Source organism: Stenella coeruleoalba (assembly GCF_951394435.1).
Source record: "Stenella coeruleoalba genome assembly, chromosome: 7".
Classification (NCBI taxonomy): Eukaryota; Metazoa; Chordata; class Mammalia; order Artiodactyla; family Delphinidae; genus Stenella; species Stenella coeruleoalba.
Window position 1 is genome coordinate 42,794,157 of NC_137153.1, and position 27,146 is coordinate 42,821,302.

A 27,146-nucleotide genomic window follows, 5' to 3' on the forward strand; every position below is an offset into this window, starting at 1 on the left:
ACCTATAAATACAGAAGTATCTGCAAGTCATACATCTAATAAGAATTTAATGTCCATAATATATAAGGAACTTCTATGACTCAATGACAAAAAGACAAACTAGCCAATTAAAAAATGAACAAAGGACTTGAACAGACATTTCTCAAAAGAAGATACATAAACGGACAATAAGCACATGAAAGAATGCTCAATATCATTAGTCGTTAGGGAAATACAAATCAAAATGACAGTGAGTTATCACATCATATCCCCTTAGGATAGCTATAATTAAAATTTTTAAATGCAAAATAAGGATGGATGTAGAGAAACTGGAACCCTCATAAATTGCTGGTGGTTGGTGAGGGGGTTCATCTGCTATAGAACAGTTTGGCAGTTCCTCAAAGAGCAAAACACAGGATCACAATTTGACCCCTGCAATTCCATTCCTAGGTATACAACCAAAAGAAGTGAAAAAAGTACTTAAACAAGTACATGTATACACATGGTTATAGCAGCACTATTTATATATACAAAAGGTGGACACAAAAAAAATGGTTCTGAAGAACCTAGTAGCAGGACAGGTATAAAGACGCAGACGTAGAGAATGGACTTGAGGACACAGGGAGGGGGACAGGTAAGCTGGGATGAAGTGAGAGAGTGGCATGGACATATATACACTACCAAATGTAAAATAGATAGCTAGTGGGAAGCAGCTGCATAGCACAGGGAGATCAGCTCGGTGCTTTGTGACCACCTAGAGGGGTGGGATAAAGAGGATGGGAGGGAGACGCAAGAGGGAGGAGATATGGGGATATATGTATAGCTGATTCGCTTTGTTATAAAGCAGAAACTAACACACCATTTTAAAGCAATTATACTCCAATAAAGATATTAAAAAAAAAAAAAGGTGGACACAGACCAAATGCCCATCAATAGAGAAATGGATAAACTGTGATATATCCAACCAATGCAATATTATTCAGCCATGAAGAGGAATGAAGTACTAATACATGCTACAACATGGATGAACCTCCAAAACATTATGCTAAGTGAAAGCCACACAAAAAAGGTCACATATTGTATGATTCCATTTATATGAAATACCCAGAATGGATAAATAGAGACATAAACCTGACTGGTGGTTGTCAGAGACTAGGGAGAAATGGGAATGGAGAAGAATCACTTCATGGGTAAGATGTTTTACATTGGAGTGATGGAAATGCCTTACAAATAGAGGTGTTAGATGTACGACGCTGGGAATGTACTAAATGTCACCGAATTGTGTTCACTTTAAATGGTTAATTTTATGTATGTGAAATTTTATCTCAATAAATTATTGGGTTTTTAAATAAATTTATTTATTTTTGGCCGCATCAGGTCTTCATTGCAGTGTGTGGGCTTCTCATTGCAAAGCCCGGGCTCTAGGCACGTGGGCTTCAGTAGTTGTAGCACACGGGCTCAGCAGTTGTGGCTCACAGGCTCTAGAGCACAGGCTCAGTAGTTGTGGCGCACGGGCTTAGTTGCTCCGCAGCATGTGGGACCTTCTGGACCAGGGACCATGTCCCCTGGATTGGCAGGCAGATTCTTAACCACTGCGCCACCAGGGAAGCCCCCTCACCCTTTTTTTTTTAATGGGAGAAGTTCTCAGCCTCCAGAAAGGCAGTTCTAAGATGTAAAATGAAGGCTATATAGCCTAGGCCCTACCTAATCCAATCAAACCAAAATCTCCAGTATTCTTTATTTTTAACAACTGCTCCACAAGATTCTGATAAGCTGCCAAATTTGGGGACATCACTGCCTAGAGAAACCTATTCCCTGTACCTTAAAGTTAGAGAGAATGCATAATATCTGCAAATCCATGAATATAATTACATAAAAATACATAAAATCCTGCTTGTCACAAATTATTTACAAACCAGAGCTCAGCTCTAAAAAGGACAAATTTGGTGGCCCAAATATCATCATGTTCTAAATGGTGGTTAATGTATCTATAGTTAAATCCTTAAGGTATATATATCTTCATAGAGCAAACTGGCATCCTAATTTACATTTTTTAAAAGAAAAAAATACGAGGAAAAAGAAGCAAAATCTAAACAAGCACAAGATAGAGTTCAAACCTTTAATAATGTGTAATACTAAATTACATTTACTAGGAAAACTTTCAACACCAAATCAAAGTCTTCTGGTTTCTGTTAACTTTCTACCTTACTCATCTGGTATAAACCAAGATGAAACTCACATTGTAGACTTGAGAAGTTTTATAGGAACATTCTACCACTAAACTTTTCTCTAATATTTTAGAAATAAAGAATATTTTACAAGTCAATTAATGATGAGTTATTTTAATGATAAAAACCACTGAAAGAAAACAAAGATATTTTACCAGGTACCAAAGAGAAGTTATTTCTGTCAATTTATCCTAGTAGCTAAAGCAAATAAAATATATTGCATAACACATTTCTGATTAGCTGATTAAGCAAGCATTCATTCATTTGAAGAATCTTTTGTTTTATTCAGGTCCCTTCTTAAAGACAACTGAGTAAAAATTATGTAAATTTAAAATGTTCATCAAATGCATATTTTAAAAAATGAACACAATAAATTCTGATAATATAACAAAATCTTATAACACAGCACTCAGCACCTTTATGTGAATCAAGATCAGAGTTCAAGCATGTTGTTTCTGATGGTTTAATAACACAATACAGAAACAGAGTTTGTCTCACCTAGCTAAGGACAAGTAATACATGTTTTAGGTTCCCCATGCCATACTTTATTCCAAATGAAGTCTAGTTTACTTAATAGTATTGTACCAAAGTTAATTTCTTGGTTTTGATAAATGTATCATGGTTGTAAAAGATATTAACATTAGAAGAATATGAGTAAAAGGTACATATATGAGAACTTTCTGTACTAATTTTGAAACTCTTCAAGCCCAAAATTATTTCAAAATTTAAAAAATTAGTGGGTTTAAACTTAATATTTTAGTATGTTTATAACATAGATATTGAAATCAAAGCATTTTAACAAAACGTATTCTAAATTTTTTATAATTTAGAAACTTTGTATTTAAAATTTATATGAAATGAGTTCAAGAATAATGAACTAATAAAGCAGTTTGTCCTAGTCTTGAAAGATCATCAGAGAATGTAATATTCCAACTTTGTAATCAATCCTAATGTATTTTGCGGGGTTCATTATTTGATTCTTCGGTGGAAAAACCATTAAAATAAATTCTCAAAGAAATTACGGAAATACCACAGAGGCTCTGAGATAATTCCACTAAACAGAGAAAAGAATAATAATTTAATTAGAGAGAAAAATGTGTGTTAAATGATCAGAGGAGATGAAGCAGAACCAGCTAGGCTACCATTGTTTTTCTATCTAAATATAATTTTACTATATGTAATGAAATAAGAAGGGCATAAACCCTTACTATAAACAACTTGCTATTTCAAGGATTCAAGTGTAGTGCCAGTCAAATTACACCCCCTGAGAACATAATGATGTATACAGAGTATAGAAGGACCATAATGTAGATGACAAGGGGGGAATGGTAGAAAAAGAAAGCTATCTGTGATGGTTAATTTTGTGTGTCAACTTGACTGGGCTATGGGATGCTCAGATAGCTGGTAGAACATTATTTCTGAGTGTATCTGTGAGGGTGTTTCTGGAAAAGATTAGTATTTGAATCAGTAGATTGAGTAAAAAAGACTTGCCCTCATCATGATGATGTGATAGGCATTATCGAATTCTTTGATGGCCTGAACAGAACAAACAGGCAGAGGAAGGACAAATTGTCTCTCTTCTTGGGCTACTACATCTGAACTCCTAGTTCTTGGGTCCTGGGACTCCGGGACTCACACCAACAGCTCCCAGTCCTACGGCCTCAAAATGAATTATAATTCCAGACTTCCCGGCTCTATAGCTTGCAGAAGGCAGACTGTGGGATTTCTCAGTCTTCATAACCACGTGAGCCGATTCCTATGATAAACCTCCTCTTACATATATCTCTATATATCCTATTGGTTCTGTTTCTCTGAATACTCCCAACTGACACAGTATCTTTGCTTTTACCTGATCTTTTCTGTGTAATTTCAAAATATAATTTATAATGACAGCTTTATTGTAAAGGACCTCTTGATACACTGAGTTCTTTTCAGTTTTTGAAGCGCTGATTGTGGGTCTCATCCACTTTGCTCCTAATGGGTTATAATCCATATAAATAAATACAAAGATCATAAACTATATGTAATTAGACCCACTTTCCACTTACATAGCCTAAATTTTACTATTCCAAAAGCAATTGCTCTGCAGACTTGGCAAAAACCTTTTAAGAGGGACTTCCCTGGTGGCGCAGTGGTTAAGAATCCGCCTGCCAATGCAGGGGATATGGGCTCAAGCCCTGGTCCAGGAAGATCCCATGTGCCACGGAGCAACTAAGCCCATGTGCCACAACTACTGAGCCTGTGTGCCACAACTACTGAGCCTGTGTGCCACAACTACTGAAGCCCGTGCACCTAGAGCCCATGCTCTGCAACAAAGAGAAGCCACCACAATGAGAAGCCCGTGCACCGCAATGAAGAGTAGACCCCGCTCTCCACAACTAGAGAAAGCCCGCACACAGCAACGAAGACCCAACGCAGCCAATAATTAATAAATAAATAAATTTAAAAAAAAAAAACCTTGTAAGAGACACCAGAGAGCTAGCTTGTGCTCTCTCTCCTCTCAAGCCACATGAAGACACAGAGATAAGCCAGGAGGAGTCTTCAGTAGAAACTATGTTTCCTAAACTGTGAGAAAGTTAATTTCTGTTGTTGTAAGCCACCGCATCTATGGTATTTATGGCAGCCGGAGTTATATTAAAACAGTAGGATCTATTTTTAATCATTATTAGAACAATAACATTTAAAAATACCATGCCCTAATGATAGTGGAATAGTAGCCAAACTGGTATATCCTTGCAGTGTCAGTGGCTACAGAGATTAGTATAATGTCTTGAGAATCATCTGAGCCTAGAATCAAGAATAACTCTTCAGAGCTAGAACCTTACGTAAAACAGTAAAATATTTTCCTACTGGCTATCAAGTATCCTAAAATACACCATCTTACTGTAACATTTATTTCATGACTACACCTGTGACATTCACCTGTAAACACTATACAGGAAAAATGATCTGTATACTCCTTCAAAAAACATCCAACATCTTTATTATTTTTTTAAAAGAAAGAGCCATACTGTGTCCTACAATTCACTAGTACTAAAAGGATCATCAAATGCTAAATACTTCTGTATAATTTCCACTTAATTTTGTGGCAAAACTAAAACTATTCTAAATATTAGTCTATTACATAAAAAATTATTTAAATAAATACATACTAAGAGCAGTGAGATTCTGAGTTGCCATAGCTCTGAAGTTCACAGTGAAGAGTGTACAAAAACCTCATTTTAATACATGGTTTGTGAAGCAAATGGGCTTCATTGGTTATCTACTTCTGAGCACACAGTAACAAACATAACCAGGAAACTATTATTGAGATCACTCAACATATTATGAAGCAAAAAGGAGTAGACTGTGCAGTATGATCATTGATGACAAGCTCATATTAAATTTCTTTTGTTCTCCGAGCTTCCCCTTGGTATTTATAAATTTCACAAATGTGGCAATGATATTAGAAATGTTAAATAATTAATTAAGTTCATTCATATAACACAGCAGTATTTATAACTTTTGGGGCTGCAGTAATGTGTCTGTGAATATATTTAATAAAACTGTAACCAAAACTAAAAACTTGATAAAATAAACTATTTTCTACCAAAAATAGTCCTTATGATATTTTTAATACTCATGAAGTTATTATATACAAAAACTCATCAATTCACATATTTTGGCATTTGAGTACACTTTTCCTTTTGTATTTTTGTCTTGTTGCTGTTGACATTGTTGCCATTGTTCCCCCATTTCATCTCCAGTTCTATTACAAATAACTCTGCAGTAAACAATTTGGTGACCAGAGCAATTTGACATTGAGGTCCATTGTGTTTCTAGGTGACAACATAAGATGGATGAGGAGAGAGCAACTTCCTGGAATATCCCTTTGGCTAAGAACCATGAGCCCTAATGGCTAAAATCACAAATACTGACTTGGGCCCTCAAAAAGTTCAATTCTGATACTGTTTCCAGAATGTAGCAAAGTAAATTAACGTATTATTAATTTGTAAGAAGAGTCTCTTGTGACTCATTTGATTACATCAAATTTAATTCCTAACTATGACTTAACACTTCTTTAAAAACAGAACTTTTATGGCATGGAAAACAACTGCATATTTATAAGATACGCATGTTTTATTTTACTGCTGAAATTTTTATTATGAATATGAAACCTATTTTAAAAAACAATGATCCAATCAATGCTAAATCTTAAGAGACAGAACTAAACAGCCTAAGTGGTGAAAAAGCAGTGGAAAGTGGAGTGTATCTACCTACACCTTCTTCTGAAAGAGCTTTGAATCCTTTATTCTGTTTTCTGTTTTTCCTTTTTGCTTCTTTGTTGAGAAGGGTTTGAGAATTAGATAACTGAGATGGAAACAGGCGAATATATGGCTCTAAGGTGAATTAGTTCTCAGTAGCAAGACAAAAAAAGCTTGAGCCTTCTCACTTCTCTTTTGCTATCTAAAAAATCTATACATACCACATAGTTGGGTTTTTCTTCTTGAATTCACGTTCCTTTTAAATTTTTTAAATTAATTTTTATTGGAGTATAGTTGCTTTTATACCACATAGTTCTGAAGGCAAGAATTTTTGATTATTAAATGGACAGGGACAGAAAAATATTTCTATGTGTATTAAACCCAGTTTGAACTTATGAACAGTGAATTATTTCTATAGTCTCTCCCTACAACAGGATAACTTTGTTATATAGAATAGTACAACATATTCATTGTTGTTTATTTGTACGATGATTATGTCAAATACTAAAGATACTAAAGAAAACAATATTCTGGGAACCTATTTCTGGAAATGTTACTATGCATCACCTTTTGAGCACTAGTTTATCCTGTTTTAAGAAGGAAAGAAAAATGAAGAAAATGACTGACAGAAAAAGCAGGTTGTGAAAAATAATAAAGCTACCCCAGTGTGCTCATTTATAGACTGAGATCCAAATTCAGGACTATAGAGTAAGTTCTCCATCCCTTGCCTATAAGCATTTTAAAGGCTCTGTAGCTCTGTTTCTGGAGGAAAGGTGCTTGCCAATAACCACCTGACCAAAAAAAGAACTATGACTAAGGCTGCAAATTTTAAAAAACAATTTTAATGCCTGGGCCTCAGCTATAACTTCACAGCACTACTGCAATGAAAAAGATTACAGAATGGTAAAGGAGTAGACTCAGGATATTTTAGTGGGCCTTGACATATATCCTGAGAAACATAATGCATTGTTCCAGCATCCTTATAAATTAGCACAAAGCTAAGTACATTTCATAAAAAAAGCTACAAATTATTTTCCCAGGCATGTGGACTTGTCTAGTAGAAGAACCTAACCTTGGATTTATTCCAAAAGAGGCTCTCAACTGGTATGCAGCAACTCCTTAAAGGACACCAGTACAAATATAGTAGGATAAATTCCCACCCCCTCCTGTCCCAAAGCTGAATCTCTGATCAAAGCAACAAACAAACCCTTGCTGTGAAGCTAGAGGATAGGTACACAAATAAATTTGTATGACTTTATCTACTAAATTAAAAAAATGCAAATGTTAACAAATATGAATTATAATCTTAGCGATGAGCAGCAAAGGTTTAAAGCCTCAACCTTAAATTAACCATAATATACACTGGTATTAAAAAACCCCAATTTTTGAGCAATTCAACTACAGACTGCTAACCAAAAATGGGAAACCGTGAATACTTCTCTGTGGCTACAGCATAACTACCACAGCATACCGAGCTATGGAGGCTATTTTAAAGGATATTATCTTAAATAAATCTTCAGAGAAATTCATGATAGACTTCTCTTACCTCATAAATGTTGGGGTGCCACATTTTGGTCAAGAATCTGAAGGTAGGTGGTGAATATGGGTAGTCAATAGGAAATTTAATATGCGCCTGAAAAGAAAAAGAATGAAATGCTAGTAAGATTACAGGTTATTCATCTAACTAACAATTCACCCTGATATACTCCAGCGCAACAAAACTCCTTTCTACACAGTAGACTATGGAGATTAAAATAGCTCATATATATTTTGTTAGCCCCAATGCCAGGGTTATTATTAGCATGTGTTCTAACTATCTCTTTAAATATTTATAAAAATTAATGTTAAATTGCCAAAGTTCAACAGTTATATAATTGAACACACGAATGAAAAACAGTTTAATATGTGTGTCACATTAATGGGTATATTTTATTTTAATAACAAAAAATAATTAATACAACCTTATGGTACATAATACAGAACAAAGATAATTTGTTTTACTTAACACCGTTTACCAACCAGAAGTAACAAATGCTACCATTTTGATATGGCTCCTCCAAGAGTTTTTGATGCTAATATATGCTTATCTCTTTACAAAACTTATTTTCAAAAACTTGAATGTATTTCAAGTTTTCAAAACTTATTTTCGAAAACTTGAATATATTTTATTTTATACTGTTTTTTCAATCTGTATCATATCATAAACATTTTCCTTTGTATATATGATTGTTAGTATGTGCATAATGTTCCATCATACAGATATATAGATGAACCATTAAAAGAAAAAAAACTACTTCCTTATTTTGGAACAGCTGGGTTGTTTTTCACTCTATTGCTATTGTAAATACTGCTACAGTGAATGTCCTTGGCAGTGTCCCACATTTCACATATGAAAAAATCCAGACAAATTCTCATCTAACAGTACTAGTAAAAGGGAGTGAAGAAGGGAATGAAAGAACAAGGTAAGAATAAATAAGCTAAGGACAGCAGTGAAAATGGCAGAGTCAGTAACCTCAAAAATTCTGTCTTCAGGACTTCCCCGGTGGCGCGGGAAATGTTTGGGAATCCGTCTGCCGATGCAGGGGACACAGGTTCAAGCCCTGGTCCAGGAAGATCTCACATGCTGCAGAGCAACTAAGCCCATGCGCCACAGCTACTGAGCCTGTGCTCTAGAGCCAGCGAGCCACAACCACTGAACCTGCATGCCACAACTACTGAAGCCCACACACCTAGAGCCCGTGCTCTGCAACGAGAAGCCACCGCGATGAGAAGCCCATGCACCTCAATGAAGAGTAGCCCCTGGTCACCGCAACTAGAGAAAGCCCGTGTGCAACAACAAAGACCCAACCCAGCCAAAAATAAATAAATTAAAAAAAAAACAAAAAGAAACACTAAAGGAGTCCTTCAGGCTGAAATGAAAGGACACTAGCCAGTACATGAAACAACATGAAGGAAGAGCACAAATCAAAACATAGGATAAGTATAGGATAAATATGAAAGAAACAATAAATGTACTTTTTGTTTATAACTTTTTTCCTCCTAATTTAAAAGATAATTAGATAGTATAATAATTATAAATCTATTGAAAGGCAAAAAATACACAAAGAAGGAATTTGTTTACCAATAAAAAACAAAGTAAAGGGGAGGGATCAGAGTTACATAAGAGCAAAGTTTCTGTACACCACTGAAATTAAGATGGTTATTAACTGAACTTAGATACAGTTATATGATGTTGATTGTAATCCCGAGGGTAACCACTAAGAAATAACTCAAAAATTCAATACCCCTTCATGACTGAAAACATCCAACAAACTAGGAATACAAGGTAAATTCCTCAACTTGAAAAAGGGAATGTAGTAAACAAAACTATAACTAACATTATACTTAGTGGTGAAGTAATTTCAGAAATAAGACAGGGATGTCCACTCTCACCACTTCTATTCTACACTATACTGGAGATGATAGTCAGGCCAGCTGGCAAGGAAATGAAATAAAACGCATCTTGGTTGGAAAGTAAGAAGCAAAGTTATTTCTATTTGCAAATTAGATAATCCTGTATATAGATTTTCAAAAGGAACCCACTAAATATATTAGAATAACAAATTCAGCAGAATTGAAAGATAAAAGATCAATATACCAGCATCAATTATATTTCTACACTGCAGCACTGAACAAACTGAAAATGAAATTAAGAAAATTCCATTTATAATAGCATCAAGGGGCTTCCCTGGTGGCGCAGTGGTTGAGAGTCCGCCTGCCGATGCAGGGGACACAGGTCTGTGCCCCGGTCCGGGAAGATCCCACATGCCGCGGAGCGGCTGGGCCCGTGAGCCATGGCCGCTGAGCCTGCACGTCCGGAGCCTGTGCTCCGCAACGGAAGAGGCCACAACAGTGAGAGGCCCGCGTACCGCAAAAAACAAAACAAAACAAAACAAAAACCTGTATAATAGCATCAAAAAGAATAAAATACTTAGGAATAAGTATAATGAAAGAAATACAAAACTTACACTCTGAAAAGTACAAAACATTTTTAAAAGAAATTAAAGACTTAAATAAATGTTAAATATCCATGATATTATATGTTCATAGATTGCAAGACTCAATACTGTTAAGATGGTAATCCTCCTCAAGCTTATCTACAGATTCAGCATCACTGTATGGAACCCCTGTTGCCTTCTTTACAGAAATGGAAAAGCTGGTACTCATGGGACCCAGAATAGCCAAAACAATCTTGAAAAATAAAAACAAAGTTAGACAACTCACACTTTCCAGTTTCAAAACACTACAAATCTATAGTGATCAAGACAGTTTGGTACTAATATAAGGCCAATTCAATGGGGGGAAAGGCCTTTTCAACAAATTGTGCTGAGACAGCTGGATATTCACATGCAAAAGAATGGAGTCAAATCCTTTGAAATACACCAATGGACTCTGTATTTAACAAGGCCTGCCTTCAGGAGAAACCAGTTACAGCCTAACTTGCTAGGATATTGTCAGAGCCTAACTGACCTAGGGAAAGAGAAATATTGGGTTAGCCGAAAGTTCGTTAGGGTTTCTCCATAACATCTTACGGAAAATACTCCAGCCCTAATATCCCACGTAGGGGGTGAGGAAAAAACAGAAACTCTTCAGTCCAGAGTCAAAGCCTCATTAAAAAGACTGAAAACTAATCATAGGAGAACAGAACTCTTCCCCTTCCCCTCACACTTCACCACCATATTACTAAGGCATTTATAGCAGTTCCTTTTACCCAGTACATCACAGCTAACTAACATGAAAAAATGATAAGGCATACCTAAAGGAAAAATCACAAATGAAGAGAGAGCAATTATCACAACCAGACATGGGAAAGATGTTGGAATTATTAGACTGGGAATTTAAAACAACGATGATTAATAATTAATAGTGGACATCAAATATTGAAGGATAATTAATAGTGGACAAAGTAAACAGCATGCAAAAAGAGATAGGCAATGTAAGCAGAGAGATGGAAATCTTAAGAAAGAACCAAAGACAAATGCTAGAGATAAAAACACTGAAGAATGCCTTTGATGGGCTGAGTAAGACTGACACAGCTGAGGGAAAAAAACCTCTGCACTAGAGGATATTATCAATAGAATCCTCGAAAGCAGAAAAGCAAAGAGAACAAAGACTGGGGGGGGAAAAACAGAACAGAATATCCAAGGAGTGTGGGACAACTACAAGAAGTGTAAGATACATGTAATAGGAATACCTGAAGGAATAAAAGACACCATAACGAAAATGAAAAGACAACCCACAGGATGGGAGAAAATACTTGCAAATCATTTATCTGATAAGGGACATGTACCCAGAATACGTAAAGAATGCTTATAACTCAGTAATAAAGAGAAATAACTCAATTTAAAAATGAGCCCAGGGCTTCCCTGCTGGCGCAGTGGTTAAGAATCTGCCTGCCAATGCAGGGGACACGGGTTCGAGTCCTGCTCCGGGAAGATCCCACATGCCACGGAGCAACTAAGCCCGTGTGCCACAACTACTGAGCCTGCGCTCTAGAGCCCACAAGCCACAACTACTGAAGCCCACACACCTAGAGCCCTTGCTCTGCAACAAGAGAAGCCACAGCAGTGAGAAGCCCGCACACTGCAACAAAGGGTAGCCCCCACTTGCCTCAACTAGAGACAGCCTGAGCGCAGCAACGAAGACCCAACGGAGCCAAAAGTAAATTAATTAATTAATTAAACAAACAAACAAAATGTTTGGCCAGGATGTCATGAAATTAGAATGCTTTATACATGGCTGGAAGGGATCAAAATGGTATAGCCACTTTGAAAAACAGTCTAGCATTTCCTTGAAAGAATAAACATAGTTAACCATGTACCACGCAAGTCCACTACCAGGTATATGTCCAAGAGAAATGAAAACATTACATCCACATGAGAACTTGTACAGAAATGTTCACAGCAGCATAACAGACAAAATGTAGAATCACCCCAAATGTCCATCACCTGAGGAAATGAACAAAAGGTTGTATATATCCATACACTAGAATATTATGTGGCAGTTAAAAGGAATGAAGTACTGGACTTCCCTGGTGGTCCAGTGGTAAACAATCCGCTTTACAATGCTTACAACGCAGGGGACGCGGGTTCCATCCCTGGTCAGGGAACTAAGATCCCATATGCCCCAGGGCAACTAAGCCCGTGAACCACAACTACTGAGCTCATGCGCCTCAACTAGAGAGCCTGTGCGCCGCAAACTACAGAGCCCACGTGCCCTGGAGCCTGCGCACAACTAGAGAAGAGAAAACCCACACACCACAACTAGAGAAGCCCAAGCGCCACAACTAGAGAAGAGAAAACCTGCATGCCACAACTAGAGAGCAGCCTGTGCACCGCAACGAAGAGCCCACATGCTGCAACTAAGACCCGATGCAGCCAAAAATAAATAATAAATAAATCTTTAAAAATAAATAAAAATTAAAGCAAACAAAAAACTGGAGTCCAAAAGCAGTCACACCCCAATAGCAACAAGAATACTCAGTTCCTCAGATCTTGGTTTCAAAATACCATTTTCTAATAAAAAGAAACAAGGCTCTTTGGAGAAATACTTGATTCTACATGTGGGGCAAGGAAAATACAAGATGAGCATGGAGCATCTTATAGTGCCTGAAAGTAAGGAAATGCTAAAGAAAAAATATGGAGGCATGTCAAAAACAAACAAAAAAAAGCAAACAACAACAAAAAGCCATAGGAGCCAACCTGAAAGAGCCCCTGCTGGCCAAAAGTAAAGCAATTCATAGTACTGGATGATAACCCAAGGTATAAAATAAATATAAATGAGTGCATTTTGGTATAAATTATTGAATGAAAAAATACTGGGGAAGGGACAAATCTTCCTCACAGCATATATTATCTTTCTCCAGATAATATATGTAGATATATCCCATTAAGGAGGTGGAGTTTAATTCCCCTCCCCACAAGTGTGGGCAGGGCTGAATGACTCACTTCCTAAGAATATGGAAAGGAAGACATACTAACTTTATAATAGAGAAAGCTGGCAGACAACACCTTAACCAAGTGATCAAGGTTAACATCACTGGTGTTAAGTCGCTGAAATCATGACCTCCCTCATAAGATGTGCTGAGAAACGCAGCTCATCTCTGTGGTGCTCTTAACCCCAAAACCCATAACCCAGTCTGATCATGAGACAAACATCAGACAAACCCAAATGGAGGGACATTCTACACAATACCCAACCACTTCTTTTCAAAACTATGAAGGTCATGAAAAACAAAGAAAGATGGGGAAACCATCAAATATTGAAGGAAACTAAGGAGACATCACAACTAAATGCAATCAGTATTCTGAATTGTATACAGGAATAATAAAAGGACATTAGGGGTGGTAGGGGAGAACTGAGCATGACTGCTAATAGATATGAGGTTTCTTTTGGAGGTGATGAAATAAACTGGAGTTAGATGGTGGTGATGGCTGTATGACCTGGTGAATAAAAAACCACTGAATTGTACACTTTGAAAGCCTACAAAGTATTGGTACCATGGTTAGGTGTTGTCTGAGTAGGTCCCTGGGTGGATAAAAGCAAAGGAAATAGCAAGGCACCAGGTGCAAAGAATGTGGAGTGGTCAGGTATGGCTAGTGGGATGCCTGGTGGTAACTACAGGAGATAGAAGATTGGATGAAGGTAGGCTGAAGCCTTGTTTAGGTGTTTTAGTGGGAAACTACATAAAGTCAGAAAATCAGGGACTTCCCTGGTGGCGCAGTGGTTAAGAATCCGCCTGCCAATTCAGGGGACACAGGTTCAAGCCCTGGTCCAGGAAGATCCCACATGCCGCAGAGCAACTAAGCCCGTAGGTCACAACTACTGAGCCCGTGCGCCTAGAGCCCATGCTCCGCAACGAGAAGCCACCGCAATGAGAAGCGCGTGAACCGAAAGAGTAGTCCCTGCTTGCCACGACTGCAGAAAACCCGCGCACAGCAATGAAGACCCTACACAACCATAAATAAATAAATAAATTTAAAAAAAAAAGAAATGAAAATCAAAGGCAAGATGTCTATTTTAGAATAAATGACTCTATGACAGCACTGTAAAAGATGGATTGAATGGGATAAAAGACAGAAGTTAGGAGTGGTTTCCTATCTTTTTCATTTAATCAGCCTCACCTCCAGAATATGCATATACTTTAGAAAGCTTCAGTAATGATGACATAGTTATATAATGCATATCTGAATAAAACAGGATTGTAAAAATTTCCATACAAAATTGGAACTCTGATCGTTGAAAATGTAACCTCCTTTAACATATTTCTATGGGAAATTAGATTATCCTTTCTAAAAATAATCAATAAAATTTAGTATTGTTAGTCAAATCTTTAGGTCCCCAAAAACGTCCTCCTAGACTACTAACTATATTAAAAGAAATCTTTACAGAGTAACTAGGAATGGTTGCACGAAAATTTATAAAGAACATGCACCAATATGAAAGAGTAGTAAAAGAACATCCACTCGGGCTTCCCTGGTGGCGCAGTGGTTGAGAGTCCGCCTGCCGATGCAGGGGACACGGGTTCGTGCCCCGGTCTGGGAGGATCCCACATGCCGCGGAGCAGCTGGGCCCGTGAGCCGTGGCCGCTGAGCCGGCGCGTCCGGAGCCTGTGCTCCGCAACGGGAGAGACCACAACAGCGAGAGGCCCGCATACCGCAAAAAAAAAAAAAAAAAAAAAAAAGAACATCCACTCAAGAAGCTAGACTGCCTGGGTTTGAATCCTGGCTCTGCCATTCATTAGCTGTTTTTTGAAGTTATTTGTGTCTCCAGTTTCCTCATCAGTAAAATAAGGCTTATAGTACTTATTAAACAGCTTGGTATGAGAATTAAATGAGTAAATGCTTGTGTAAAATGCATTAGAACAGTGTTTAACATATAATAAAAGATATGTAAGAGTTTTGTTTAAAAACTGCAAATTAAACTGGCAGAGGTTATGTCAGAAAACCTTCTTTAATAAAAAGTGTCTTTTATAGACTGCTCATTTTCGCTTTGTTTTATTGCTTTTACTTACCTGCCTTTTGATTATAACACTACCAGCTTTAGAAAAGACAACTAGAGAGATTCTTCCCAACCTAAGAACTTGAATCTTACGGAACCAGTTTTCTAAGAGCTTTACAAATCTTAATTACTTTTTACTTAAATATAATTAATAAACATTAATTACTTACTATTGTTAATTGGGTTTCTATATTTTCTGTAAGCATCTAATAATATTTTGAGCTTTTATCTGTATCTCTGTACCTTGAACCCTACTTATCGCCACAAAATTTTTAAAAGTAGCATCTCCAGAATAAAGTCAAAAACTATTTTTGATTTTTAAAAGTATCATGCCTGGGAGTTCCCTGGCGGTCCAATGGTTAGGACTCAGTGCTTTCACTGCCGTGGCCCAGGTTCAATCCCTGGTCGGGGAGTTAAGCCACGTGGCGCAGCTGGGGGAAAAAAAAAAAAAGATGTATCATGCCTAAATTATGCTTATGTTACAACTGAAAAAGGTAACATTGGGTGGTGTACCCCTGTAAGGCTACTTAAAATTGTTATAAGAACTCCTTCAATGGAATTTACAATCCTAAAGAATTTAGCTGAAGTTAAAATCAAGGGGAATATTCTGCTACAGTGCTTCCCTGAGATTATTCAGTTTTACCACTATTACTTTTTTTCAGAATCTTATTAATAATTTAAACATATTATATCATATTTATGTTCACCCATAATCATATCGGTGAAAATTTTTTAAGTTTAATTAAGTATAAAACTTGCTCTTATCCATTTCCAATCCTAGTAAATCTTAGGATGTGATTTGAACAAACTATAAACTTATTTATAAGTTTATAACAAGGAACAAGGGAAATGTGAACATTGACTGGATATTAAGGAATTAACTTTTTCAGCTGTAATAATAGCATTGTGGTTACTTTTTTAAAGGAGGCCTTTATATTTTAGAAATACATTCTGAAATATTCACAAGTGAAATGATATGTTGTCTGAAATCAGTTACAAAATAATGTGAAGAGGAGTAGATAAGGTATAGATTAAACATATTTGCTATGAATTAATCATGGATGCTGAGTGATGGGTACACAAAGAGTTTACTGTACTCCTATTTCTAATTTCATATTATGGAAAATTTCAAACATACAAAAAGCTTAAGAAATGAGATGACTAATATACAATTATTTTTTTAAAGCATTACAGTGCTTTGCATAACTAGCATAACCATACCATTATGATACCAATAGATGCCATTATTTTTTTTTTTTTTGCGGTACGCGGGCATCTCACTGTTGTGGCCTCTCCCGTTGCGGAGCACAGGCTCCGGACGCGCAGGCTCAGCGGCCATGGCTCACGGGCCCAGCCACTCCGCCGCATGTGGGATCTTCCTGGACCGGGGCACAAACCCGTGTCCCCTGCATCAGCAGGTGGACTCTCAACCACTGCGCCACCAGGGAAGCCCAGATGCCACTATTAACCACGTGAACATGATGGAACTTGGCAAGGTGATAATAAAGTTCATGTGAAAGAGAAAATACTTGAAAATAATACTGTTTTTGATAAAAACCAGTAACAGGGAGGGGTTCACACTAGCAGATAGAAAAACATCCTACAGAGATACTATTAAAGGAGGAGACTACACACAGATCAATGATATAGAATAAGTTATTCAGAAAACAATAAAGGCAACATTTCAAATAAGTAAGAGAAAGATTCAAATGTTGGGGGAAATGACTCTTCCTTTGGATAAAGGGGTAAAGATGCTTATAGACACTTGAAAAGAAAATCAGATTTTACTTTCAAGGAGAAAAAGATCAAACCTCATCTTCAAGAAGAATCAACAACAGTGGTGAAGAAGTGGACAATCCTTGATCTCCAAGAGTAAAAAGGAGTTCATATGCTAGTAGCAAAAGGTAGATTGTTCTGTTGCCACAGTAACAAAGAGCCACCAGAATGAGTTTTTTAAAATGAAGTATAGTTGATTTATAATGTTTTGTTAATTTCTGCTGTACAACAAAGTGATTCAGTTACATATATGTATATACACATACATTCTTTTTTTATATTCTTTTCCATTATGGTTTATCACAGGACACTGAATATAGTTCCCTGTGCTATACATACAGTAGGACCTTGTTTTTATCCATTCTATATATAATCAGAATCAGTTTTAAATTGCTTAAACAATACCTGACAGTTCTGTAGGCATGGAACAAGAACCAACTTTAAACCCATTTAAACAACTTTTTTGGTGAGTATGTTTTGGCAAGCCAACCTATCAGTAACGGTCCCTTGTTTCTGAAAGCCAGCCAACTGGGAACACACTCCTGCCAATGAACACACTTCTGAATACCAACCAATCAGTAATGGTCTCAGCCAAGTACCCATGCTTCCACAGCTGATGCCAACCCCACAAAGACTGTGAAAAATCCACCAATCCTTAAACTTCACACTTCTGAAAAACCCTATAATAAGATCAGCAGTCTGCTCTATGTGTAGAGACTGTGATTTGACCAGCAAAACTCTCTTAAGTAAGCAATAAACTCAGCTTTGTGATTTTTGGTTTAAGTACTGAAGAGTGGTCTTTTACACCTTTTACAAATTTATTCATGAAGTACAGTTTTAAATTTCATATATGACTGTACCAAGAAATATGGGAAATAAATCTGAAAAGTCACACCTTAAAACATACAAATTGTTTAACAAGTAATTTAGACTCTGACTCTTTTTTAAGGCAGCTCCTTATATCTTTCTTGACTAACCTGCAAACGCCTAAGAAGTATCTCCAAAATATTTTCTGTACCATTACCACATATGCTTTCTCTAAAATGCTCAGGTTACTCCTAAGTGTACCCTTAATGAAATCACTGAACTCACCAGACATCTATGTTTAGTTATTCACACACTGAGCATTTATGTTAATGTTTTCATTTATTCAATCATTCAACATATCACTGTTGAAAACCAATGATACTGGGACTTCCCTGGTGGCACAGTGGCTAAGAATCCACCTGCCAATGCAGGGGACATGGGTTTGAGCCCTGGTCCGGGAAAATCCCACCTGCCGTGGAGCAACTAAGCCCGTGTGCCGCTACTGAGCCTGCACTCTAGAGCCTGCGAGCCACAACTACTGAACCCGCGAGCCACAACTACTGAGCCCGCAAGCCACAACTACTGAAGCCCTCGCGCCTAGAGGCCATGTTGGGCAACAAAGAGAAGCCGCAGCAATGAGAAGCCCGCGTACCGCAACAAAGAGTAGCCCCCGCTCTCCACAACTAGAGGAAGCCCACGCACAGCAACGAAGACACAATGCAGCCATAAATAAATAAATAAATAAAACAAAGTATGTACTAAATGGCAGGCACTGGGTTAAATGCTTCATATGCATCATTTCATTTCATCACTCAGTTGTAAAATTAAAAGGTGAGATGCATGTACAGCCACAAATTGCAGATGACTTTTAACTTAGGAACAGATTATCTTCCAGTCCATATTGCTGACTACCAAGAAGCATCTCCGCAATGTTTATCATTTTGTCTAACCATGTATTTACTGGGCTTCACCAATTCCACTGTCTCCTCATGCTCTAGCTTTTCTGTCCATTCTTTCTTATACTCCTTAGCTCCTCTCATCTTCTTTTTAACTTAATGTGCTCTCATTATAACATTTCCCTGTTTCTTTAAAGAATACTTTTCTTCTTTGAAGAATCTTCTCCCCAGATGTGACACATTACAAAAACCAAAAACTTCTGGGCAAAGAAAAAGAAACACTAAAATGCATAACACCAAAAACTAATTTAGATAACATTAATATATGGAAATGAAGTATACATCAGCTTAGGACAAAATTTTGCTAACCCAGTGTGCAACATTAAAGTAATTTTGTTATCCCACTAAGTATTTTCATATGGAATTTCAGCTATAACATAACAAAAAACAAATATGAATAGAGAAATATATTCTAATTATTCCTGCTACCTGATTATTAATATGAGTAAGTTAAGAAAAAGCTTCCCAGTCCTAAACACAACTATATTTGGTAATAGGTCAGCTGACAACAAATGTAGAGCTGCTGTTGCATTTGGATTAGTGCCTGAAGATAGTGTGAAATGAGGATACTCCCACTGCTGAGTTTTTCTGCTATGTCATCAGCTCACATCTGCTATTGGATATGTTTCCAACATGACAGCAAAAGCAATCAAAACATGTTTTCTTATTAACTTGCTGCAAGTTTCAAAAGTCTGCCAACCACCAGTACAAACTCAAATAGTTCATTAACAATATGTAATTAATATACTGAATAGCTATACCTAGTGATGCTATAATATGTGCCACAGGCTTTAAAGTCAAGAAATTATGTCTTTATGGATTACAAATCTCAATATAAAAAGTTAATTTAGAATTACTATAATACTTAATATAATTATTCTAAAGTTAAGATGAAATATAAATAACAGGAAATCCCTGATGCTCCAACTGGACTCTTTTTTTTTGGCTGCACCACGGGGCATGTGGGATCCTAGTTCCCTGACCAGGGTTCAAATCGGTGTCCCCTGCAGTGGAAGCACGGAGTCCTAACCACTGGACCACCAGGGAAGTCCCCTGGACTCTTAAAAGTAAACTTCTGACAATTAAGGAGAAGTAACTCTCAGTATTAATTAATACTCATAGTCCTCTATTTTTTTAACAGAATAATATAAAAATGTTTCTTTCAGCTTAGAAAGTAAAGCCTTTTTGTTCCCAAGATACACTACTAGGTTACAAGACGTACCATACGCTACAGTTACTGACTGTTATTGGTACAAGGCTAGACAAACAGACAAATGGTACAGAAAAGAGGATCCAAAAACAGATATATATAGAGTCACCTAGTTTACAATGAAAACAACACTACAGTTCAGTGGGTGACAGGATAGTGTTTTCAATAAATGGTACTACAGCAACTGGATATCCACAAAGAAAAATTAACCTTGACCCTTGTCTCACATCATTTACAGATAGATCACAGATCTAACTGCAAAACTAGAACTATAAAGGTTTCTAAATGAAAACATAAAAGAATATCTTCACGCTGCAATTCCTAACCAGAGCAATTAGACAAGAAAAAAGAAATAAAAGGCACCCAAATTTCCAAATTAGAAAAAATTATCTGTTTGCAGACATTATCTTATAAATAGAAAACCCTGAAGATTCCACACAAAACAAAAACCGTTACAACTAATAAACAAATTTAGCAATATTGCAAGATGTAAAAATCACATGCAAAAAAAAAAGTATTACAGGGCTTCCCTGGTGGCGCAGTGGTTGAGAGTCCGCCTGCCGATGCAGGGGACATGAGTTCGTGCCCCGGTCCGGGAAGATCCCACATGCCGCGGAGCGGCTGGGCCCGTAAGCCATGGCCGCTGAGCCTGCGCGTCCGGAGCCTGTGCTCCGCGATGGGAGAGGCCACAACAGTGAGAGGCCCACGTACCGCCAAAAAAAAAAGAAAAAAGAAAAAGTATACAATAGCAATGAATTCAAAGAGGAAATTAAGCAAATAATTCTGTTTACAATAATATCAGCAAGAATAAAATATTTAGGTATAGGGAATTCCCTGGCGGTCCACTAGTTAGGGCTCTGCGCTTCCACTGTAAGGGGGCACGGGTTCAATCCCCGTTTGGGGAATTAAGATCTCGCATGCCCCACAGCACAGCCAAAAAAATAAATAAATAAAAGGAAGAAATAAAATGTATGCTGTACGATGCTCTATTCTCACATGTTGTTTTTTGTTTGTCTGTTTGTTTGTTTTTTGCGTCTCACATGTTGTTTTTTGTTTGTCTGTTTGTTTGTTTTTTGCGGTACGCGGGCCTCTCACTGTTGTAGCCTCTCCCGTTGCGGAGCACAGGCTCTGGACGCGCGGGCTCAGCGGCCATGGCTCACGGGCCCAGCCACTCCGCGGCATGTGGGATCCTCCCAGACCGGGGCACGAACCCGTGTCCCCTGCATCGGCAGGCAGACTCTCAACCACTGCGCCACCAGGGAAGCCCCTCTCACATGTATTTTTGTAATAAAGTATTTATATAAAAAAAGAGAATAAAATACTTAGGCATTACGTTAACCAAAGGTGAAAGACTTATACACTGACAACTACAAAACACTGTTGAAAGAAATTAAAGATGACAACAAACAAATGGAAAGACAACCCATGTTCATGGGGTTGGAAGACTTAATACTGTTAAGCTGTCAATACTACCAAAAGCGATCTACAGATTCGATGCAATCCTTATCAAAATCCCAATTATGATTTTTGCAGAAATAGAAAAAGTCATCCTAAAATTCATATGGAACCTCAAGGGACTCCAAACAGCTAAAACAATGTTGCAAAAGAAGAACAAAGTTTGGAGGTCTCATACTTCCTGATATCAAAACTTAATATAAAGCTACAGTAATCAAGACAATGCGATACTTGCATAAAGACATATACATTGATGGAACACAATAGAAAGCCCAAAAATAAACTCTCACTTATATGATCAAATAATTTTTTACAAGGGTGCCAAGACCATTCAATGGGGAAGGTACAATCTTTTCAACAAATGATAGAAAAACTGGGTATCTATATGGAAAAGAATGAAATTGGACCCTTACCTTACACCATATATGAATATTAACTCAAAATGGATCATAGACCTAAATATAACACGTAAATTTATAAAACTCTTAGAAGAAAATGGGAAGAGCTTCATGACACTCAGTTTGGCAATGATTTCTAGGACATGACATCAAAAGCACAGCAACAAAAGAAAAAAATGTAAATTGGCCTATATCAAAATTAAAAATGTTTATGTATCAAATGACACTATCGAGGGACTTTCCTGGTGGTCCAGTGGTTAAGAACCCACCTTCCAATACAGGGGACATGGGTTCTATCCCTGGTTGGGGAACTAAGATCCCACATGCCACAGGGCAACTAAGCCCGCACACCGCAACTACTGAGCCTGCGCATCACAACTAGAGAAAAGCCTGTGCGCCATGAAAGATCCCACATGCCATAACAAAGATCCCACATGCCACAACTAAGACCCAACGCAGCCAAATAAAAATAAATAAATAAATAAATGTTTCATCAAATGACACTATCAACAGAGTGAAAAGGCAACCCACAGGAGAAAATATCTGCAAATCATATATCTGATGAGGGATTAATATCCAAAATATATATAGTGAACTACATACAACTCAACAACAACAGGATTAAAAATCAGACAAAAGACAAGTAGACATTTCTCCAAAGAAAATTTACAAATGGCCAATAAGCACACGAAAAGATGCTCAACAGCAACAGTCATTAAGGAAACATAATGACTAAACCACAAAACCACAATGAGATACCACTTTACAGCCATTAGGATGACTATTAACAAATCAAAACAAAATAAATGTTGGTGAGGATGTGGAGAAACTGGAAACACTTTTCATGCAGTGCTGGTAGGAATGTAAAATGGTGCAGCCACTATGGAAAACAATAGGGTGGTTCCTTAAAAAATTAAAAATAGAATTACCATATGATTCAGCAATTCCACTTCTAGGTATACACCCAAAAGAATCAAAAGCAGAGTCTCAAACAGATATTTGCACACCTATAGTCATAGCAGCTTATTCATAACAGCAAATGGTGAAAGCAACCCAGGAATCCACCAATGGAAAAATGGATAAACAAAATGTGATATATACACAGAATGGAATATTTAGCCTCTAAAAGGAAGGAAATTCTGACACATGCTACGAACATGGAGAACCCTGGAAGGTATTATGCTAAGTTAAGCCAGTCATAAAAGGACATAGAGCTGGAAGAGGGGCAGGGGGTAAAGAGTTATTATTTAATGGTTCAGTTTGAGAAGATGTCAGAAGTTCTGGAGAAGGATGGTGGTGATGGTTACACAACAACATGAATGTACTTAAAATTCCACTGAACTGTACACTTCGATATATTTTATCACACACACACACACACACACACACACACACACACACACAGAGAATATCTTCATGACACTGCAGAAGACAAATGTTCTTAAATAAGACACAAAAGGCACTAACCACAAAAGAAAACATTGATAAATCTGACTCCATTAAAACTAAGAACTTCTGGTTCATCAGAAGACATCATTGGGCTTCCCTGGTGGCGCAGTGGTTGAGAGTCCGCCTGCCAATGCAGGGGACACGGGTTCGTGCCCCAGTCCGGGAAGATCCCACATGAGCCATGGCCTCTGAGCCTGCGCATGTTCGGAGCCTGTGCTCCGCAATGGGAGAGGCCACAACAGTGAGAGGCCCGCATACCACAAACAAACAAACAAACAAACAAAAAAAAAACAAAAAAAAAACAAAAAGACATCATTAAGACAGAGAACAAGCACAAGTAGAAGAAGATAATTCACAATACATATATCCAACAAATGATCTGTACCCAGAGTATATGAAGAACTCCTGCAAATTAATAAGAAAAAGACAAAAGAATAAAAATGGGCAAAAGACTTAAACAGGCACACCATAAAAGAGAATATCCAAATGCCAAGAGTAAAATAAAAAATAAAGATAGATATTCAACTCCATTAGTCATTAGAGAAGTGCAAATGTAAAACACAATACTTAAAATGAAACAGACTGGCAAGGCAATGATGCAGAAAAACAATAACTCTCACACAGTCCTTGTGGGAATATAAACCACTTTAGAAAACTGTTGGTATCTACTACAGCTGTTCATATGTATACCCTATGACTCAGAAATTCCATTCCTAAATATATATACCCAACAGAAAGATATATATTTTTACCAAAATACATGCACTGGAAGGTTCATAGTAGGAATATTCATATGGACAAAAATCTGAAACTACCCAAGTGGCCATCAACAGGAGAATGGGTAAAGTGAAATAGTCATGTAATAGAATACTATATAGCAATGAGAAGGAGTGATCTACAACTACACAATAATGATTTGTTTAAATCACAGAAATGTAACTTTGAGAGAAAGAAGCCAGACACAAAATAGACTGATACTGTATAAATCTATTCATAATAAAATTCAAGAACAGGCAAGACTAATTTATGCTTTTAGAAATTAGGATTATTCCAGGTAGTGGGAGGACAGTTCTGTAAGGAAGCACAAAAAAGGGCTCTTGGAGTGCTGGTTTTATATATATATATATATATATATATATATATATATATATATATATATATATATATATATATATATATATTTTTTTTTTTTTTTTTTTTTTGCGGTACGTGGGCCTCTCATTGCTGTGGCCTCTCCCATTGCGGAGCACAGGCTCCGGACGCGCAGGATCAGCGGCCATGGCTCACGGGCCCAGCTGCTCCGCGGCATGTGGGATCTTCCCGGACCGGGGCAGGAACCCATGTCCCTTGCATCGGCAGGCGGACTCTCAACCACTGCGCCACCAGGGAAGCCCTGGTAATATTTTTTTTCTTGATCTGGGTACTGGCTACATGGATGACCCAGTTTATGAAAATTCATTAAGCTACATACTTATGACATATATACTTTTCTGCCTTCATATAATTTGATAAAATTAAAATGTAATATTTTCATTAGAGTTAAAATACAATAACCTTGTATATTTGAACATTTTGAGGAGAGACTTACACTTCTGGCAGAGTTCATTTACTAAATACTAATGTATTTACTGATAAATACATTAGAAAACTAAGTAAATAGGAGGTGGGGAGGTCAATCAACTCCACCAGAAAACAAAACACCATATGTAAAAGAAAAAGTAATTATGGTATATGACATGATTCAACTGGGACTATTTCATATTACAACACTGAAAATAAATCTAAACCAAAATTATGACTAAATTGGAAGGATGGGAGGGCCAATGAGTTTGTGGGCTAGGGTGTTATCATAATGCACAAAATCCTTATCTTCCATAGTAAAAATTCAATAGTTAATAACAAAATAAAAAATAAATCTAGAAACAGCAATGGAAACATTTAGAAATATGGGGGCAAATACCAGAACACAAGGTTGAAAAGTTTCAAAGTAGTTGTCTTTGGGGAGAAGAGTTCAGGGGTAGGAAGAGGACAGTGCAAGTGATTATAAATCTCGTAGGATTATCAGACTCTTCAAACCATTTACATATATTAATTTGACAACAACTTTTGAAAAATATAGTTAATTGCTATTAACAATTATGTAGCATTTTGGCCTCTCACAGAGTTCCTACTACTACATAACTGTGTTACAGGTAATCCATGAATGATTTGTTATGGATAACCTAAGAATGATGAGACCATTGGCAGCCAGGGTAAGACATCCTGGATTCCTGATCTTCTGAACATATGAGCTCAAAGCTAAAAAGCGGGACACTTCCCTGGTGGTCCAGTGGGTAGTCTCCATGCTCTCAATGCAGAGGGCCTGGGTTCGCTCCCTGGTCGGGGAACTAGATACTGCATGCATGCTGCAAGTAAAGAGTCCACATGCCACAACTAATAAGTCTGCATGCCACAACTAAGAAGCCCACATGCCGCAACTAAGACCAGGCACAGCCTAAATAAATAAATACATATTTTATTTTAAAAAAAAAAAAAAAGCTAGTATGCTTTCAGTCACAAGAAAAGGTATTCTAGTGCTAAGGAATTTTTCCTCTCAGCCTCTTCTGCCTTTATTAACAAGGCATCTTTAGCACCTCATATGTTCACATATGTGGAACAATGGCAGATAAAATTACTAACCAGTTTTGATGCTATACTGGGAGAGTGTACCTAAGACAAGTTAAAAATGATTATGCATAAGCAATTGTAAAATGGTACAGTAAGATAAAAAATAAAGATCAATTATAGGGAATTCCCTGGTGGTTCAGTGGTTAGCACTCAGCACTCTCACTGCCGGAGCCCGAGTTCGATCCCTGGTCAGGGGAACATAAATCCCGCAAGCCATAAAGTACAGCCAAAAAAAAAAAGATGAATTATTTTCTCTCTACATTTTTCATGAAAAACTTTATTAATTCCATCATGCACTTTCTTTAGGCATGACAGCAAAGGTTAAAAACCCTAAAGGAGGGGCTTCCCTGGTGGTACAGTGGTTGAGAGTCTGCCTGCCGATGCAGGGGACACGAGTTCGTGCCCCGGTCCAGGAAGATCCCACATGCCGTGGAGCAGCTAGGCCCGTGAGCCATGGCCGCTGAGCCTGCGCGTCCGGAGCCTGTGCTCTGCAACGGGAGAGGCCACAACAGTGAGAGGCCCGCGTACCGCAAAAAAAAAAAAAGAAACCCTAAAGGAAATGATTGATGAATTTTATAACATGAAAATTAAACAATGACACAGCAAAATACACCATAAATATGGTTAAAGGCAAAACCACAAACTAGGAAAGATGTATATAACTTCTGACAAAAGGTTAATATATTTACATAAAGAATGCTTCTAAATCAAAGCATAAAGACAAACCTGTCTATAGTAAAACAGGTAAAGGATGCAAACAAGCCCAAAACAGAGAAATACATTCTACTACTTAGCAGCCTTTTCATGGACTCTCCAGGACTCTGAGAAATTTAGATAGAAAACCACTCCTATATATGCAAAATGAGTCAGCAACTTTTACAAATATAAATATTTGTAAATTTTTTTGTATATACCAGTGGGAAATCAGAGTATACAGC

General features: G+C 37.3%; 1 protein-coding gene across 1 annotated transcript in view; it reads right to left on the bottom strand.

The window, feature by feature from the left end:
* UBE2R2 (ubiquitin conjugating enzyme E2 R2) overlaps positions 1-27,146 on the bottom strand; it is a 96,874-nt gene that overhangs the window by 21,952 nt on the left and 47,776 nt on the right. The window contains exon 2 of the mRNA XM_079926164.1: positions 7,998-8,084. Coding sequence (XP_079782290.1) covers positions 7,998-8,084 — 87 coding nt within the window. The remainder of the gene's footprint in view (positions 1-7,997; positions 8,085-27,146) is intronic.